The sequence below is a fragment of the Periophthalmus magnuspinnatus genome, chromosome 9 (genome assembly GCF_009829125.3).
Source record: "Periophthalmus magnuspinnatus isolate fPerMag1 chromosome 9, fPerMag1.2.pri, whole genome shotgun sequence".
In the NCBI taxonomy this organism is placed as follows: Eukaryota; Metazoa; Chordata; class Actinopteri; order Gobiiformes; family Gobiidae; genus Periophthalmus; species Periophthalmus magnuspinnatus.
In genome coordinates, this window is record NC_047134.1 from 2,080,794 (window position 1) to 2,099,992 (window position 19,199).

Here is a 19,199-nt window from a genome sequence, read left to right on the forward strand (position 1 = left end):
TATACCAGGTTGTATTTGTGCTCATGTTCTTTATACCAGGTTGTATTTGCGCTCTTGTTCTTTATACCAGGTTGTATTTGTGCTCATGTTCCTGACCTGGCAGAGAGTTTCTCCTCCGCTCGGGGCTGAAGCGAGCCGCTGTGCTACAGAAAGGACTCTTCTTCTGGGAAGAGCTGGACTTCTTCAGCAGCTCCATTGCAGTGCGCGGGTCGTCATAGGCTCCTACAGGGGGCGCCACCTCCTTCACAGGACTGAACCTCTGGAAGGAAGGGAGAGAGATGGCATTAAGTGGATTGTGAAATTATAATGTACTAATAATGTAAAAAAATGCATTATTCACTCTGCAATAGGTAAAAAAAAAAAAAAAATTAAACTAAGTTAGACTTCACCGAGCCACTAGAATACGCATCCCCAAATACTGATGCAACTATCCGGGGAAAGTTGAAACGTAGTGATTTCAAGAGGAATATACAACTCCAGGTATGTTTTTGATGAGGGGACATCGTCAAAAGAAAAACTTCTATTTCTTGTTTTGCTTCTGTAACAGTCTATGCTATATATATTAAATTAACCTGGTTAAGAGCAGACATGAGCAATGAGACTTTTTTAAACTCGGGACAGAGGTATTATGCATTTCGTCCCCTTACACCAGTCCCTCAGAAAAAAAATATTTTGAAGGAGAAAAAGGTTGTGGACCATCGCACTAGAATACACAATTTTTGGTTAATCAGCTGGTGTTTGATTGACTGTTTGATTTTCTAACTTTCTCATCGGGTAAACTAACCCTTTTGTAAAGTTCTACAACAAACAGTGTTGAGATTTCAGGCTTTAAAAAAAGAATTGGATTGTGTGTAATGTACAAAAAGAAAAAAGATCATACTGTAGTTTTTAAAAGGGATATTAATCGTTAACATATTAAATATTTAGATCATCATGTTTATGTTTATTGTTTTGAAAATGCTACGACATATTAACAAGTTTAACGAGCTTTACTTTTGTTTTTAACGCACTAAGGCACTCCCCCTTCAGAGCGCTATCACAGCATAATCAGCTGCATCCCACTAATGAAACTACTGCACATCACACAGGTTTGTGAAGTTGTAGTATATTGTTTTGTCTTGTTTTTTCTAGTGGCGTTTGGGCATGTTTTTGATGAGGGAACAGCATTATAACATGGAAGAAAACTCCAAAAAGTCGATTTTGCATAATACTCCCTCAAGTAACAGATTTGTAGTTGTTCAGTTGCTTGACAAATCTCTGCATTATTCATTCACTCCAGAGTAACGTTGGGTTTGGTAAATCCTCTCTCTCTCGGGCAGACTGATCCTATATGGCCCCAACAACTAATGCAATTCTGAACACGACAAAAGCCAACAAAACACTATTTTTGGACAGCCATTTCCACAAACCCAAAGAGTGCAGATGTTGTCCTCACAAACACCTAAACACAGCTGCAGTATTTCCTCATCGTGGTTATAGAGAGAGGGCACAGAAAGGTAAAATGCATGGAGTGTTTAACAGACTTTCACAATGACATATCCGCTCCATTGAACCTGCTGCTGTTGAGCTGTAGGAGCTGTGTACTTCATAGACACACAGGAGTCTGCAGGAGCCATAAGAGAACAGCAAGAATGTACAAGAGTTTAAAACAACAACTGTTTTAACAACAAGTATTACTACCACAACTACTACTACTACTACTACTACTACTACTACTACTACTACTACTGGAACTGTGTACTTCATAGACACACAGGAGTCTGCAGGAGCCATAAGAGAACAGCAAGAATGTACAAGAGTTTAAAACAACAACTGTTTTAACAACAAGTATTACTACTACTACTACTACTACTATTACTACTACTACTACTACTACTACTACTACTACTACTACTGGAGCTGTGTACTTCATAGACACACAGGAGTCTGCAGGAGCCATAAGAGAACAGCAAGAATGTACAAGAGTTTAAAACAACAACTGTTTTAACAACAAGTATTACTACCACAACTACTACTACTACTACTACTACTACTACTACTACTACTACTACTACTGGAACTGTGTACTTCATAGACACACAGGAGTCTGCAGGAGCCACTCTACTGAGGAAAATAAGAGAACAGCAAGAATGTTTAAAACAACAGTTTTTCAACTACTACTAATACCACTACTGCTGCTACTACAAATTATGGCAATTACAGCAGTAGTACAGATACTACTGACAGTACTACTTCCACTACTACTGTTTCTACTACTAAGCTACTACAACTACCTCTGCTACTATTATTTACTACTATTACCACCACCACTACCACTACTACACCATCACTACTGTTACTACTACTATTACTAGGCTACTAAAACCACCTCTACTACTACTATTTACTACTATCAACACGACCATTACTATTACTACTGCTACTACCACCAGCACTACCACTATAAGTTTCAAGTCTTTAGGTCAGGTTTATAATTGTACTTCCTGGTTGGACTTGGACAGATGACACACAAAGATAGTTCCATACATTTGTGTTCTTAATGTATATGACATAAATTTATATGTATATCACATGTATACAACATATATGTATATGTACATCATATATATATAATATATATATGACATAGTTTAGAGCCATTCCGTTTTCAGCGCTACGTCTTGTATTTTTGTATTTTTCTTCAGATTGTTTCTGCACAAACTGCCCTTAACTCATGTAAAACTATGATAAATACTTAGCATACATTAGCATCCCTCCAAACTAAGTGATAATTATAAAAAGATGAAAACCTGTGGTATGAACTTTGAGGACGGAGGAGGCCAGATAAAGTGTGTTCATGTAGATTCAGGTGTTATGGTCTGAGTCAGCAGGAGCCACAGTCTGTGCTACAAGTAATAAATGTGAAGTTATTATAAGAGAGACTTCAGGGACGAGCACAGCGAGCGGCGAAGATCACGGCGAGAAAGCACAAGGGCAAGAGGAAGGAAGTTATTAAAGAGTTCAGGAAGCATCTAATTAAAAATACTATTTAAATTCATTATCAAATCGCAAAGGCTGGAATATTCAGGAAGTATAAGGTCATCTGTTACAAACTGTTAGTTATTAAGTGATGATGTCATTTCCGGGCCCAACTGGCTCATTTTTAGTTTTTTTGTTTTTTTCAAAATATTGCCACATTGCTGCCTGCATTGAACCTGGAAATTACATCACGCTTAACTCTATACTCCAGACAAAATGATTCTGGCTCAGTTAAAGCCATACCGCGTAACTTTTAGCCAAAAAATAGAAAAGTATGTTTTGTTTAGTTTTGGTTTGTTTTTTAACAGAAAAGTTTGGAAGCCTGCACAAACCCGACACTACTTTGCGTGGAGTCCGCCCCTCTTGAAATGTTCCTTTGGCTATAATCTTCCACAGTTTGGCATTACACCTATCTATTTCCATGGAGAATGTTCAAAAGTATGGTTTGAACTTTCTATTTCCATTGAATTATGCAGAAAAGTTACATGGTGTTGCTTTAAAGAGAAAGGTCCAGCTCGGTGCTTCTGACTAGTAAACAAAAAAACAGAATACGGTGCATCCAAGTTCACTTTGCTCAAAGGCCATACAGATGATGAAGTGAAATGTTGGAGGTGTGTGTGTGTGTGTGTGTGTGTGGGGGGGGGGGGGGGGGGGTAATAAAGTTTTATAGTTTGCACTACACTTCTGTACTGTAGAGAACTGTCACTGGACCCGTAACAAAAACCCGGGTTTCATTGTTGTCGATTATGTCTTTTATTCTCCAGATGTACAATAGCGGGGGATGTATGGAGCGATTGTATCCCACAGAGGAGCAGGGAGTGTGGGCATCTGTCTCCCAGCCTCCCCCTGGCCTCCCCTTGCACTCCCCCCAGCATAAAGTGCAGGATTTTCAGGGTTTTCTAATTCTGACTTGGTAGCAAAAGAGAAATAAACTCTGTCAACTGGACAAAAAGTTCTAAGCGTGTAGACATTTAGCTGCTCGTCTAAGCCTCTTCTTCAGTTGTGGTCAGATTCCTGCTGGACACTGCCTTATATCTGTCTGAAGGAGGCGCTAACGACACTGAAACTGGAAACAGCTTTTGTTTACAGTTTCTGTTTGTAGGCTAGGTCTATTGTGCACTGTGCCTGAGTCCTGCTTAGCATAGTCATTCAAGCCCTTAATGAGTGGTTTCACACCTATTAGCATCCTGGCTAGCCCTATTGCCAGGCGGCTAACAGGTGTGAAACCACTCATTAGGACAGATATAAGGCAGTGTCCAGCAGTAATCTGACCAGAACTGAAAAAGCGGCTTGGATGAGCAGCAAAATACAAAATTTTGTCCAGTTGACAGATTTTAATTCTGTTTTGCGATGGATCAGACTTGGACGACTGAGGGATTACGCAGATAATTCTGGTTTGGTGCCTGTGCCTGTGATGAATATTTAACATAGTTTTATATCAGTTAAGTGGAAATTTGTGGCGGAAAAAAGTTGAAAAGAAAAGTACAAAAATAGAGGAAGTAGTGCTGAGTTCCAAAACTGAATAGATCTACATGTGTCAACACACAAAACTCCTTCCAAAATGTGCAGACAATAGGCTCTGTGCTAGCTAACTCACTATGTCTCAAAGCTAACAGTCACTTTTATTAAAATCAGAAAACATAAAATAAACAACCTATTAAAATTCAACTTAATTAAAACAAAGATTACCTGATTATTTTTATATGTAGAATACTTCACTTTGTGGTGTTGTTTTAGTATTTATCACGCTTCAAAGTTAGCATTAGCGTTAGCATTAAGACACAAACATGTATCTCTCTAAACACAGTGTCTCTGGTGACGTGTTCATTTTATTTGTGTAGTGTTTAACATTCACCTGCAGCGCCCTGTCCACTGCCTCATCTTTAAATATTTATTCATTTTAGCGTGACTTGGCAAAAATCAGGACAGAAAATAGTGACGCTAACAGTGAGGCTGTTAGCGTCACTTAGCGGCTGTCGTTTGGGTAAACTCTGTAATCAGACTGGTGGTGGACACGGCGTTGTCCATCAGTAATCTGACCAGAACTGACCAGAAGTGGCGTGGAAGAGCAGCGAAACATCTTCACTCACAAAAACCTTCTTGTCCAGGTGACAGAATTTATTTTTTTTCCTTTTATTACGGTTGCCGGGTAACAGTTATGGAATCACCCGTGGAGCTTTTATCGGGCATTTCACCTGAAGGCTCCTTTTTTGTTTGGTCTCGTTTTAACTGTCAAAACCAAAATGATTCACAGAAACAAGAATATGTACGGAACATTCCAGCACAGAGCCAAGAGAGGAGGCAAGAGTGCGGCTTCTGACAGGTTTTTTATGTATCACCCTGGATTAATGAGACCAGACTGAAGACGCTTTTTCCAAGAGGAATTCCGTTTCATTTTTACCTCAAACACAAGCTAACGAAGGGCTTTTGTACTGTCACCTTTTTCGAAATATACTTTCTCTTTGGCGAGACATTGGACAGAGTTTGAAATCACGAACTGAGCCGGAGCTGTAATATTCTGTGTACTGAATTTTTTTTATAAATACTTCATTTATTCTGTTCTTTTGTTCTATATCCTGACATAATATAATTCTTTCGTTTAACATAAAATCTTTTTTATTATTATTATTAAATGGCACGGTCCCAGAGCTTTCCTTGTCACAATATCTTCTGTCTGCATCTGAGCACAAACCCAGAGTAGCGCGGTTGCACTGTTAGCGAGTTGGGAGTTTTAGCTAGCTCAGTCTTTATTTTGACCCCTGGGCGTCGTGAAGCAAGTTAATAAAGTGAAGAATCCAGATGTTAGGAATGATTTACTGTCAAACTGAAATGCTAACCCCAAATAATTACATTAAATCAGCTTTTCCATGTTGAGGTAAACTAAACATTCTATTAAAATATTACATAACAGCCAGTCAAACGTTTAGACGCACTTATTTTTCAGTTTGTTTTTTCTTTCCCTTCATGATTATTTACACTGTAGATTCTCAGTGAAGCCTCAAAAGTATGAATGACACATGTGGAATGTAGTAAACTAAAAATAAACTCAAAATGACTCAAAACTTGATCTAGATTTTTGTTATTTTTAATAACCACCCTTTGCTTTGTCACAACTTAACACTTTTGGCAGTAAAGTGAAAACTATTTCAGGAGACTTCATCCTGAAACTCATCGAGAGAAGGACAAGTGTTTGCAGCAATGTTAATATAAAATATATTATAATTAATTGTTTTTATTTAATTGAGTACCATATTTTCCGGACTATAAATCGCTCTGGAGTATAAGTCACACCAGCTAAAAAATGCATAACAATGAAGAAAAAACAAGTTGCACTGGACTATAAGTCACATTTTTGGGGGAAATTTATTTTACAAAATCTGAGACTGAGAACAAACATTTTATCTTTAAAGTTATAATAATAATAAAATGTGGAACAACAGGCTGAATATCAGTACATCACGCTAACGTAACACATTTATATTTATTCAGCTCCATGAAGCACAGACAGAACTGAACATGTGTCTGGTTTGTTAACGTAAGATATTAACAGTTAATCAGATAAATAAAGCAACAAGTTTACTCTGGATCTCACTCCAAATCAATAAATCAACTGAATTCTTCATCCTCTGTGTCACTTCTGAACAATTCCACCCACTCCAGAGGAAGAGGAAGCTCATCAGACTCAGCAGAATAACATTTTCTTGAAGAGACGTTTTGTTCACTCTTTCTCAGATGTCTTTTAAATGAGTGTAATGTTGATATTTTACATGTTCGGTGGTTCAGGAGGAGTAGATACTGGTACAAGTCTAGAGCCCCTCGCACGACTGTCACTGTGACAACAACGAAGATGTGAAATTACGGACAAACTATGGAAATAAGGTGAATTTTTCGGTATAAGGACTTTTAATACAGTTAGAAGCTTACTTTTTTTGTTTATTTGTTTTACTTGTTTTTCACATGGATTTAATTTCGTTTGCAGATTAAAAAATAACTTTGATTGTTTTGGCGATTAACAAAGATGGCCAACCAAGAAGCTCCAGGATTGAACAGCGGTCAGTTATCAAGTTTTTGGCTGCTGAAGGTGCAAACCCATTGAAATTCATAGGAGAATGTGACTGTGTCTGGTTCACCTCAGGAGGCCTCACTTCTGTAGGGCTCCCTGCCTTCATCCTCAACACTGCTCCGTCCTTCTTTAAACAATTTAGCCACTTGTAGACATTTTTTTGGCTGAAACATGTGGCACCAGACACAGATTTATTGAATGACCCTCGTATCTACAGTGTAAACGGTAAATGAAGGCTGTGTCCAAACGTTTGGCTGGTGTAATTTAACATCAAGTATTTAAATTTTAAAAAGGTGCTGGAATGAACCTCAGCTGATAGTTTATTTTTAAGAAATAAAAAAAAATAAAATAAAAAACACCCATAATGAAAGCAATGAACTATAGATAAATTCAATACCACAGCTAAAGCAATAATAAATAAAATATAATAAGCAAATAGCAGACCATCCTCCAGAAAAGTTACATAGTGCAGCTTTAAGTAAGTAAGAAGAATGTTTTCATATGGTGAGAATTATTCCATAGTGGCATATATATGTATATATAGAGTTCATTTCCAGTGATTTTCCTGTTGCTAGCTAATAGTTCTGTGTGTTCTGTTTATGTAACAATCCCAAAAGCAGCAGATTGTTTTGCAGTAGCTTGCTCCAGTACTGTCAGCCATGTCGTTATAAACCACACTTTCCTCAAATTATGTCATATTCTAAGTATTCGTCATTTTTGCCAAACACTAATTCGGGAAATGAAGCTGCGTCTCTGGGGTGTCTCAGCGTGAGGTGCGTTCAAAGAGTAGGAGCAGGTTATGAGCTGGCAGCAGCGAGGAGCAGGCTGGAGAAGAGAGGGCGACGTGTTTGTACCAAGCCCCAGACGGAGGCTTTGATTTGGGGAAATAGGGAGGAGGCCGGGTGCTCCAGAGAAATCCTGCTGTGCCTCTCATCTCCCCCTCCTCTCCTGCTTCCTCCTTTCCTCTCCCGCTTTCTTGTTTCCTCTCCTCGTTTCCTCTCTTGCTTCCTCGTTTCCTCTCCTGCTTCCTCAATTCCTCAGCTGCTTCCTTGTTTCCTCTCCTGCCCTCTCCTGCTTCCTCATTTCCTCTCCTTGTTTCCTCTCCTGCTTCCTCATTTCCTCACCTACTTTCTCGTTTCCTCTCCTGCCCTCTCCTGCTTCCTCATTTCCTCTCCTTCTTCCTCATTTCCTCTCCTTGTTTCCTGTCCTCACCTCCTTTCCTGCTTCCTCATTTCCTCACCTGCTTCCTTGTTTCCTCTCCTACCCTCTCCTGCTTCCTCATTTCCTCTCCTCCTCTCCTGCTTCCTCATTTCCTCTCCTGCTCCGTCGTTTCCTCTCGTTTCCTTCCCTTCCCCTCGGCGGGTGACATGTCAGAGAACACTGGACATGCAGAGAGACAGATCTGAAAGAAGCGGAGCTGGGTAACTAAAGGAAAACCAGAGGCTCTGTGGGGATGGTCTGATCTTGATTTTTCTTAGCCACAAGCCGTTATCTAATATTAATTGCTGATATTATAACCACAATGAGATACATCAGAACTGAAAAATGCACAGGAGACTTCTAGAGTTCTAGTGTTATGTAACTACCAGGGAATAACTGAAACATCATAAACAGTATTAATGAAGCAAACATGGATGAAGCAAAATACTACTCCAGGTATGTTTTGGTGAGTATGAGTCCAAATACAATGACTTACACTGAAGTATGAGTCTAAATACAATGACTTACACTGAAGTATGAGTCTAAATACAATGACTTACACTGAAGTATGAGTCTAAATACAATGACTTACACTGAAGTATGAGTCTAAATACAATGACTTACACTGAAGTATGAGTCCAAATACAATGACTTACACTGAAGTATGAGTCTAAATACAATGACTTACACTGAAGTATGAGTCCAAATACAATGACTTACACTGAAGTATGAGTCCAAATACAATGACTTACACTGAAGTATGAGTCCAAATACAATGACTTACACTGAAGTATGAGTCCAAATACAATGACTTACACTGAAGTATGAGTCCAAATACAATGACTTACACTGAAGTATGAGTCCAAATACAATGACTTACACTGAAGTATGAGTCCAAATACAATGACTTACACTGAAGTATGAGTCCAAATACAATGACTTACACTGAAGTATGAGTCCAAATACAATGACTTACACTGAAGTATGAGTCCAAATACAATGACTTACACTGAAGTATGAGTCCAAATACAATGACTTACACTGAAGTATGAGTCCAAATACAATGACTTACACTGAAGTATGAGTCCAAATACAATGACTTACACTGAAGTATGAGTCCAAATACAATGACTTACACTGAAGTATGAGTCCAAATACAATGACTTACACTGAAGTATGAGTCCAAATACAATGACTTACACTGAAGTATGAGTCCAAATACAATGACTTACACTGAAGTATGAGTCCAAATACAATGACTTACACTGAAGTATGAGTCTAAATACAATGACTTACACTGAAGTATGAGTCCAAATACAATGACTTACACTGAAGTATGAGTCTAAATACAATGACTTACAAATAAAGAGCTTCACAGGTTGTGGGAGCCTCTCAAAGAGCTGCACCTGAGACAATCACTCACTGCTCCACACGACAACACGACATGAATAAAACTCCCTCACAGACAACTTCACGTGCACTCACACACGTGCACACTCACACACGTGCACTCACACACGTGCACACTCACACACATGCACTCACACACGTGCACACTCACACAAGTGCACTCACACACGTGAACACTCACACACATGCACTTACACACATGCACTCACATATGTGCACTCACACATGTGCACACTCACACATGTGCACACTCACACGTGCAGACACACATGCACTCTCACACGTGCACACACACATGCACTCTCACACGTGCACACACACGTGCACTCTCACACATGCACACACATGCGCTCTCACACACATACACTCTCACACGTGCACACACACACATGCACTCTCACACATGCTCTCACATGTGCACACACACACATGTACTCTCACACGTGCACTCTCACACACGTACATTCTCACAGGTGCACACACACATGCACTCTCACATGTGCACTCTCACACGTGCACTCTCACACGTGCACTCTCACATGTACTCACACGTGCACTCTCACACGTGCACACACATGCACTTTCACATGTGCACTCTCACACATGCACTCACACGTGCACTTTCACACACATACACTCTCACACGTGCACTTTCACACACGCACTCTCACACGTCCACACACACATGCACTCTCACACATGCACTCTCACACACATACACTCTCACACGTGCACTTTCACACACGCACTCTCACACGTCCACACACACATGCACTCTCACACATGCACTCTCACACACATACACTCTCACACGTGCACTTTCACACGCATACACTCTCACACGTGCACACACACATGCACTCTCACACGTGCACTCTCACACACATACACTCTCACACGTGCACTCTCATACGTGCACACACACATGCACACTCTCACACGTGCACTCTCACACACATACACTCTCACACGTGCACTCTCACATGTACTCACACGTGCACTCTCACACGTGCACACACATACACTTTCACACGTGCACTCTCACACATGCACTCACACGTGCACTCTCACACACACCCCCTCTCACACGTCCACACACGTGCACTCTCACACACATACACTCTCACACGTGCACTCTCACACACATACACTCTCACACGTGCACTTTCACACACATACACTCTCACACGTGCACTCTCACACACATGCACTCTCACACGTGCACTCTCACACACATGCACTCTCATATGTGCACTCTCACACATGTGCACGGGGCTGCGGCTCAGTAGGGGGGGCTGATGTCATCACATGGCTGGCACTCAGACTCAGCATGAGGTCACAAAATGAGGTCAGAGACTGAGATTTCATATTTGAAAAGTTACCAGGACGTTGAGCTGAGACAGAGGCTGGTGCATCTGCATAACTCACATTTAAAACCAGCGATCACTCTGCACGAACTATTGGAAATGCAACAAAAAAAAAAAAGAAATTCTGCAACTTGCTGTGCCAAATTCTATTTCATCCCCACTGATCACCAGAGGGCGCTGCTGACAGCATTGTACTGTCGCATGCACAGGGAAGATAAAATTACATTTTTAAAACACATCCAAGAGCATTAACATTTGAGAGAAGACTGAAATCTGAGCAGTTAAACTAATCCAAAAATCCCATGAATTATATATATATATATATATATATATATATATATATATATATATATAACAAACAGAAATACGACTAATTCCCACAAAGACTCTCCATGTGAATCTGGGTGGTAGCACATTCTCACTCATCAAAAAATCATTGTTTGGATTACCACAAACTTTTATTATGTGGTAAATGTATTGAATGTGGTGTTTTGAACCTGCTGAAGTCAGCTGATGACACAGCTAACCCACTAGCTGCTGCGTTCCACATAGGAGGTGAGCAGGGGTGAGTTTCAGCTCCATCGAGTATTTTCTTGTTAGCGTTAGCAACAGGTTTGCACTAAATATGCACTAAATGAGCTTCAATCAATCAATCAATATCACTTTATTTGTCACCAAGTGGCAATGTAGTTATTGATTTACAATAATAACAGAAAACTTAAGCAAACGTCTCAGTGCAGCTCAACAGGTAGTGTTATTAGGTCCAGTGTTAAAGTAGTTTGAGGAAAGCAATGGTCCTCAGGACAAAGGTTTCCTTTCTCTGTGTCCTTTGTGTCCTGCAGCATCACAGCAGCCTCCAGGGGGAGACAGGTGGACTCTGAAAACACCAAAGGAAAGCCCTCTTTCTTCTAAGCCTCACTCTCACTTTGCTCTGTTGTTTTAGTCAGTGATGAGGCTGGTCGATCTCTCCAAGTGTTTCTCCTGGATCTTCTGTCATATTTGACAGACCGTTGCATTGGGGTAAAAAGTCCGTAGTGTTTCAGAGCTAACATAACTAGAACCATGCAGGATTGCCATGGATACAGAAAAAACTGCTTAAATCACACAAGCCAACAGTTTTTAACTTCTGCCCTATGAACTGCACAAGCTGCACTTCTTAGTTGGTCAAAATCCCCAAATATTAACTTAAAACGTAAGGTAAAATTTAAAAAAGTTTAAAAACTGCTCAGTGTACCAGCCAGTCAGCCACAAGAGCAGCCAACCACGATGACGGCAACCACAGAATTAATAATAACTGCTAGTCTAGATTCAATTGGCTTCATTTAGCTGTAGCCAAACGCTACAGGAGACGTCACACTCAGTACACTTGTTGTTGTGTGTGTTGTGTGACTGATGGTACTGTACCTGAGCCTGGAAGATGAAGGGGCAGGACTTGGCAGAAGACCTCATGGATCTCTCAAACTGACCGCGGATGTCGTACTGACCTGGCCCTGGAACGCCCTGGAAAAACAGACCGGAAAACTGCTCACAACAAGAGGCCAACAAGAGAGGAGAAAACTGTTTATCACACACCACAACAAGACAGAGGGGCAAAGAAGAGGGGGACGTTTCATAAAGGGAAGGAGAAAAACAATAAAGTTAAATGGCAACCAACAGGATGAAGTGAGGGAACATGGAAAGTAAAGGCCAGTCCAGGAGATACAGAGCATTTGACAGGTTCGGCAACTCATTTCACAAAAGCTAGTTAACATAATTATATTTAAGATTTTGCTGCAAATCGTAACTACTTTTCTGCAGTGCTAAAAATTTGGTGAAGATTAGATTAGAATTTTACTTTTTGGCTGGAGGTGAGCGATACTCTGTTTCCAGATAAGTGCCACTGTCCATGTACGCTGTTGTATGATCGAGAGTCTATATGTGGACCAAATTTTAGACATGTCTCACTACACCACTATATTTTCCCCAAAGTTTGCAGTATTCCTCTCTCAGGGTTAAAACTCCATCCCTAAGTTTGCCAGTGCAGTAAGTCTCTGGGCCAAGGTGAAACTATAGGAAGCCCAAAGCCCAGCATGTCTCCAGTCCAGGCTTATTCTTATTCATGAGAATCCACTATACTGTCCTCCCTGAGAAACACTGTCCCCTGGTCTCACATATCATAAACCTGCAGCTTAAGTCAAACTGCAGTGAGCGCATGTGGAAAACTTGCTACGGACTTGTTTTGGGTTTATCAGATCAAATCTACATCTCACAACCCCCGCTCGGGTCTCTGCTCTTCAGAAAACAGGACCGTTCTGATGCCGAAAGTCCCCGAGGAGAACTTTCAGGAAGTTGGTAGCAATCCCTGAACACAATCCTGTCCTCTGCAGCAGCTTGGAGCGATACAGAAGTTAACAGAATTTCAAAATGTACGGCTTAAATAACCAGCGTCTGCAGTGTCCAGGCGAATATTGGTTTTATTAACGATTTTCTACGTGGATTAAATTGGTGCATTTGCAAACTCAATCTCCCTTTTTTTCCAACCTGTTCTTATATTGATATTGATTTGCGCGTGTATAAATTACGCCTGTGCGAATCACTTGAATACCTACCCACTAGTATTCAGGCGTTTGTGCGTTGATAATAAATCTTTTCTGCCGTATTCAAAGGCGAAATAGGCCGAGCGTGTTTGTATATGTGCGCATGAGGGAACGCGTCAGTACTAATGCTTATGGATGGACCTGGAGACGCAAACGCTAACCCTGACCAGCGCAGTACATTTGTGAGGACATACGTTCCAGCTAACGCGCACGGAAAATTACACTCACGCTTCAGTCTGACGCACTATCGGTGTCATGTCCAATCTTCACACCATCCCAAAACGTCCGTGCCCCCGGTGCAACGGGAGCAGCAACACGTACGTTCTTCTCCTGCCGACTGATCCTAACCTTAAACATAGTCACTACTTGCCTAACCTAAACTCTTAACCTATTTTTAAGCCAAATCTGAACTTTAATGAGCCCATAATGTTGTTTCCGGATCAAAAACATGCCCAGAGTTGTGTTTTGTTTCATTCACACATTGAAGATGTTCCACCTTGTGATGTCATCACGTGGTAATACAGGAAGTGCTCCACTTTGTTTTTAAACTCCACACACCTTCACTAGAATCATTTGGATCATTTCAGACCTGGAATTGCCAATCTCTACTGAACAAAAGGTAAAAGGAGCTGTTAACTGAAAACTTCATGACATCACAAGGTGGAACAGAGCATTTTGAACTTGGGAGATGTGGACAGACTAATAAAGCAGAATTACTCAAACGTGTGTGAATGAAAAAAATAAAAATCTCCAGGTGTGTTTTTGAGGAGGTAACAGCATTATAACATGGTTTAAATCTCAAAAGAGTCAGTCTTGTGTAATGTTGGACCTTTAAACCATGTTGTTGATCTACTAAAAGAATAATTTACATGATGGGGATCAGATTTTAGTCCCCACATGGCGATAAATAGACAAAAACATGTAGTATATAAAACACATTTGAATATGGGACAGTCTTAACTATAGATCAACACTAATTGTCATTTTTAAAACTAGTCAGAAATATTCAAAATAAGATTATATTGTGAATTCAAGTCATTCTCCTTCAGATAGTGTTCATTTAATGCAGTGTGAAGCTGTATTAGGCGCCATGGCTTGTGCTGCACTGCCCCCTGTAGGCAGCACTGGAAGATTCACGTCACGTCAATGCACCCTCAGGACCATAAATGATTTAAGTCCTATAATGAACATAAACGACCTAAATCAGTTTAACTCATCTAGATCAGTGTTGTTCTGATCATAAACTGTAAAATGTAAAATGTCTATGCATTTGGGGAAAAAAAACAGAATGATTGTGGTAAAATAAAAATGGTAACGATAAACTAGCAATGTTTAAAAGAATTTGACTTAAATATTAAAATGAAAAAATATGAGATGCAAATGAGTTGAGCAGAATTCCAGCTAAAGCAGGCCCCGCGGCAGAGAGGAGACATGCCATCGGCCAGAAAATAAAAAAAACAACATTTCTAACTATCAGAAAAACAAATGCAGAAATGAAATGAAAGTAGAGTCAGAGGTCAAATGAGGGTCGTACAGGGGTCACAGACAGGTCAGATAGATCAGGCTGTTTAAGCACAGCTGGATTCAGTAATGGTACTAACAAACTGACCTGCTGTACTGTACAGAGAGGGGATTGTAGGCAAGGCAAGGCAAGGCAAGTTTATTTGTATAGCACAATTCGTACACAAGGTAATTCAAAGTGCTTTACAGAATAAGAAAGACATTAAAATCACACAAATCAAACATAAATAATCACAAATAATCATCATAAAATCAACATTAAAAGAGAAGAGTGCAGAATAAAAACCTGTCAGTCATATGCACAGCTAAACAGAACTGTTTTGAGTCTGGATTTAAACATTGTCAAAGTAGAGGCCTGTCTCACATCTTCAGGAAGACTGTTCCAAGTTTTAGCTGCATAAAATTTAAACGCTGATTCCCCATGTTTAGTCCTGACTCTGGGCACCAGCAGGAGGCCGATCCCTGAAGTCCTCAAATTGCGAGATGGTTCATATGGCACTAACATGTCGGAGATATACTTTGGACTTAGGCCATGGAGAGACTTATACACAAGCAGAGCTGCTTTAAAGTCTATTCTTTGAGCTACAGGAAGCCAGTGCAGAGACCTGAGCACAGGACTTATGTGCTCATACTTCCTGGTTCTAGTCAGGACCCGAGCAGCAGCATTCTGGATGTACTGCAGCTGTGTTAAGGCTCGTTTGGAGAGGCCAGTGAGCAGGCCATTACAGTAGTCTAACCTACTGGAGACAAATGCATGGATAAGTCTCTCTAAGTCTGGCTTTGACAGTATACCTTTGATTTTTGCAATGTTTTTTAGGTGGTAAAAAGCTGCAGATGTTATTGATTTGATGTGGCTGTTAAAGTTCAAGTCTGAGTCCATTATTACCCCTAGATTTCTAGCCTGATTTGAAGGTTTTAGAGAGAGAGACTGGAGGTGACTGCTGACACTTTCTCTATGTTTCTGTGGGCCAAAGATGATAACTTCAGTCTTGTCTGAGTTTAGCTGGAGAAAGTTGTTTTGCATCCACACACTGATCTGTTGGATGCAGTGGCAGAGTGAATCCACTGGTCCATATTCACCTGCTGCTAGTGAGACATAGATCTGAGTGTCATCTGCATAGTTGTGGTAAGACACATTATTACTGCGTATTAACTGGCCTAACGGCAGCATGTAGAGACTGAAAAGCAGGGGTCCCAGGATTGAACCCTGGGGCACCCCACAGGTCAGGGACATTTTATCTGATATACATTTTCCAATTTCAACAAAGTACTCCCTGTTTTCTAAATAGGACTTGAACCAGTTTAGTGCCGTACCAGAGATGCCCTCCCAGTCCTCCAGTCTCTGTAAGAGGATCCCATGATCAACAGTGTCAAAAGCAGCACTCAGATCTAACAGGATCAAGACTGAGACTTTGCCTGCATCAGTGTTCAGGCGGATGTCATTTGTCACCTTGATAAGAGCAGTCTCAGTGCTGTGGTGGGGTCTAAAACCTGATTGGAAAACATCAAAGGAGTTGTTCATTTCAAGGAAGTTAATAAGCTGTTGGTAAACAACTTTTTCAAGGACTTTGCCTAAAAATGGCAGATTTGAGATTGGTCGATAATTGTTCAATATTGTGGCATCAAGACTGCTCTTCTTTAGGAGAGGCTTGATAACCGCAGTTTTCAAAGCACTTGGGAATGTTCCAGATTGAAGTGACATATTAACTATGTGAGTGAGTGGTGACAGCAAACTGTTGAGCACAGACTTTAAAAATTTAGTGGGTAGCACATCGAGGCAGCATGTAGATGAACTCAGACTGGTGACAATCTCTTGGACAGTTTTATCAGTTACAGGTGTAAAGTGAGTCAGCTCTAAGTGTCTAGGTGGGTGCTGGGTTGTTATTTGTGTTGTGGAATTTATGGCATTTTTAATACCCTGAACCTTGTCATTAAAGAATACTGCAAACTCATTGCACTTAGATGTGGAAATTAGTTCTAACGGCAGTGGAGCTGGGGGGTTTGTTAATCTGTTTACCGTTGCAAACAGGATACGAGAGTTGTTACTACAACTTCCAATAATGTCAGAAAAATACTTTTGCCTTGTTCTACATAAACTGTGGTTGTACATGTGCATCTTTTCTCTGTAAATTTCATAATGAACCTGGAGCTTTGACTTGCGCCATTCCCGCTCGGCCCTCCGGCACTCCCTTTTCTGTGCCCTGACCGAGTCATCATTCCTCCATGGCGCTTTCTGCTTATCTTTAACCATTTTAACCTTCATCGGGGCAATGGTGTCCAGAACATTCAAAACACTCGAAGTTACAGAGTTCAACAAATCATCAACATCAGAACATGAGGCATTTTCAAAGTGTATCATTTCCATGAACAGTGCACCTGTGTTATCATTTATGTGTCTCCTTCGAACAACTGCAGGACCAGCCGCTGGTTTGGGAATAACAGACAGGTCAAAGAAGACACAGAAATGATCAGACAGAGCAACATCCACCACATTGACATTTGAAATATTTACTCCTTTTGTAATGAGCACGTCCAAGGTGTGTCCTCTGTTGTGGGTGGGCTCGCTGACATGCTGAGTCAGGCCAAAGGTTTCAAGGACAGAACTGAGCTCTTTAGCGTTCCTGTCAAACACATTATCCACATGTACATTAAAATCACCTGTAATGACTAAACCATCAAAGTCTGTGCATATGACTGAAAGCATCTCAGTAAAATCATCAATAAAACTCAGACAGTGCTGGGGAGGTTTGTATATGACTAAGTAGAGTATGGAGGGGGATTGTTTTAGCTCCATTTTGAATGAAACATACTCAAAAGATGAAAACACTCCAAATGACAATCTGTGAGTAACTAAACTATCTCTAAAAAATGCGCACACACCTCCACCTTTTTTGTTTACTCGTGTTTCAGATTCAAATTTGAAGTTGGGTGGAGTTGATTCCACTAGAATTGCATTACCTGTGTTTTTGTCGAGCCATGTTTCAGTTAAAAACATAAAGTCAAGACTAAAAGAAGAAATAAAATCATTAATTAAAAAGGACTTGTTACATAAAGATCTGACATTGAGCACAGCAAGTTTCAGATTAGTTTCAGTAGGACTGGATGTTATCTTTGTACTGGCTGACATCCAGACTGACATCCCTCTGTATATTTTATACACAAGGACATCAGTCTGGTCCCTACTCCCTCTCAGCCCAGAATCAAACACAACAGAAGTTTATCAAGAAAAGCATGTGAAACAAACAGGCTCATTGGTCATTGGTTATTTTGAATGACATTTATCTCACCTCAGATTAGCAGAGTTTAGTGCTTTGCTCATTGATTCTACAGAAATCTGCAATGTTTTTCAGTCCCCTATAATATTTTTTCCTTTATTTTTCACCTGTAAGGAGCCATATTTGTTTTGATATGGACAGCCCATGTGTGTACCCAATTGGCTAATCCACCTGTCAATCACAGTCATGGCATGACGTGGTGTATTATGGTTTTCTTTGGACAGGGACAGTGCACAACAATACACTGACCTTAAAAAACAGGAAATATGTATGGTGCCAGGTTATAGCAAAAATACAAATCTCCACCTGTCGTCCCTGGACAGGCTGATGTTAAGTAAGAATAACAGTTCGGTGTAGGTGGTACATACATCGAATACAACACATCTCACCGTCAAATACACCATTTCTAAAAACAGTTCACATACACACATACACAACCATACCAAGTTATTCACACACACACACACTCAATCACTCAATTTCAGATATACACATACTCTTTCTTTCATACACATTCACTAATGGGTGCAAACTTCAAGGGATTGTCAATATGGCAAAACATGTAGAGAACAGAGAGGCGGACTTAGCCGACGAGGTGAGCTGTAGGGGGCGGTGCTGTCTCACCTTCTTATGTTCCCGTAGAGGCAACAGTTCGTGGTATCGGGGGATGTGGAGCTCAGCGCGGACCCTCTGCTCCTTCTTTAGATTCACGTTCTCATACTGTGTCTCCTGCACACTGCACATAACACAAGACAGGTCACAAGAGTAC

At 40.5% G+C, this 19,199-nt stretch overlaps 2 protein-coding genes across 2 annotated transcripts in view; one reads left to right on the top strand and one right to left on the bottom strand.

Annotated features, from left to right (window-relative positions):
- Window positions 1-19,199, top strand: part of LOC117375930 (guanine nucleotide-binding protein G(q) subunit alpha) — a 249,744-nt gene that overhangs the window by 123,593 nt on the left and 106,952 nt on the right. The window lies entirely within an intron of this gene.
- The window catches only part of stpg2 (sperm-tail PG-rich repeat containing 2), a 106,419-nt gene that overhangs the window by 74,064 nt on the left and 13,156 nt on the right, over window positions 1-19,199 (bottom strand). The window contains exons 6-9 of the mRNA XM_055224001.1: window positions 19,055-19,166; window positions 15,469-16,941; window positions 12,463-12,558; window positions 97-259 (exon numbers count right to left, since the gene is read on the bottom strand). Coding sequence (XP_055079976.1) covers window positions 97-259; window positions 12,463-12,558; window positions 15,469-16,941; window positions 19,055-19,166 — 1,844 coding nt within the window. The remainder of the gene's footprint in view (window positions 1-96; window positions 260-12,462; window positions 12,559-15,468; window positions 16,942-19,054; window positions 19,167-19,199) is intronic.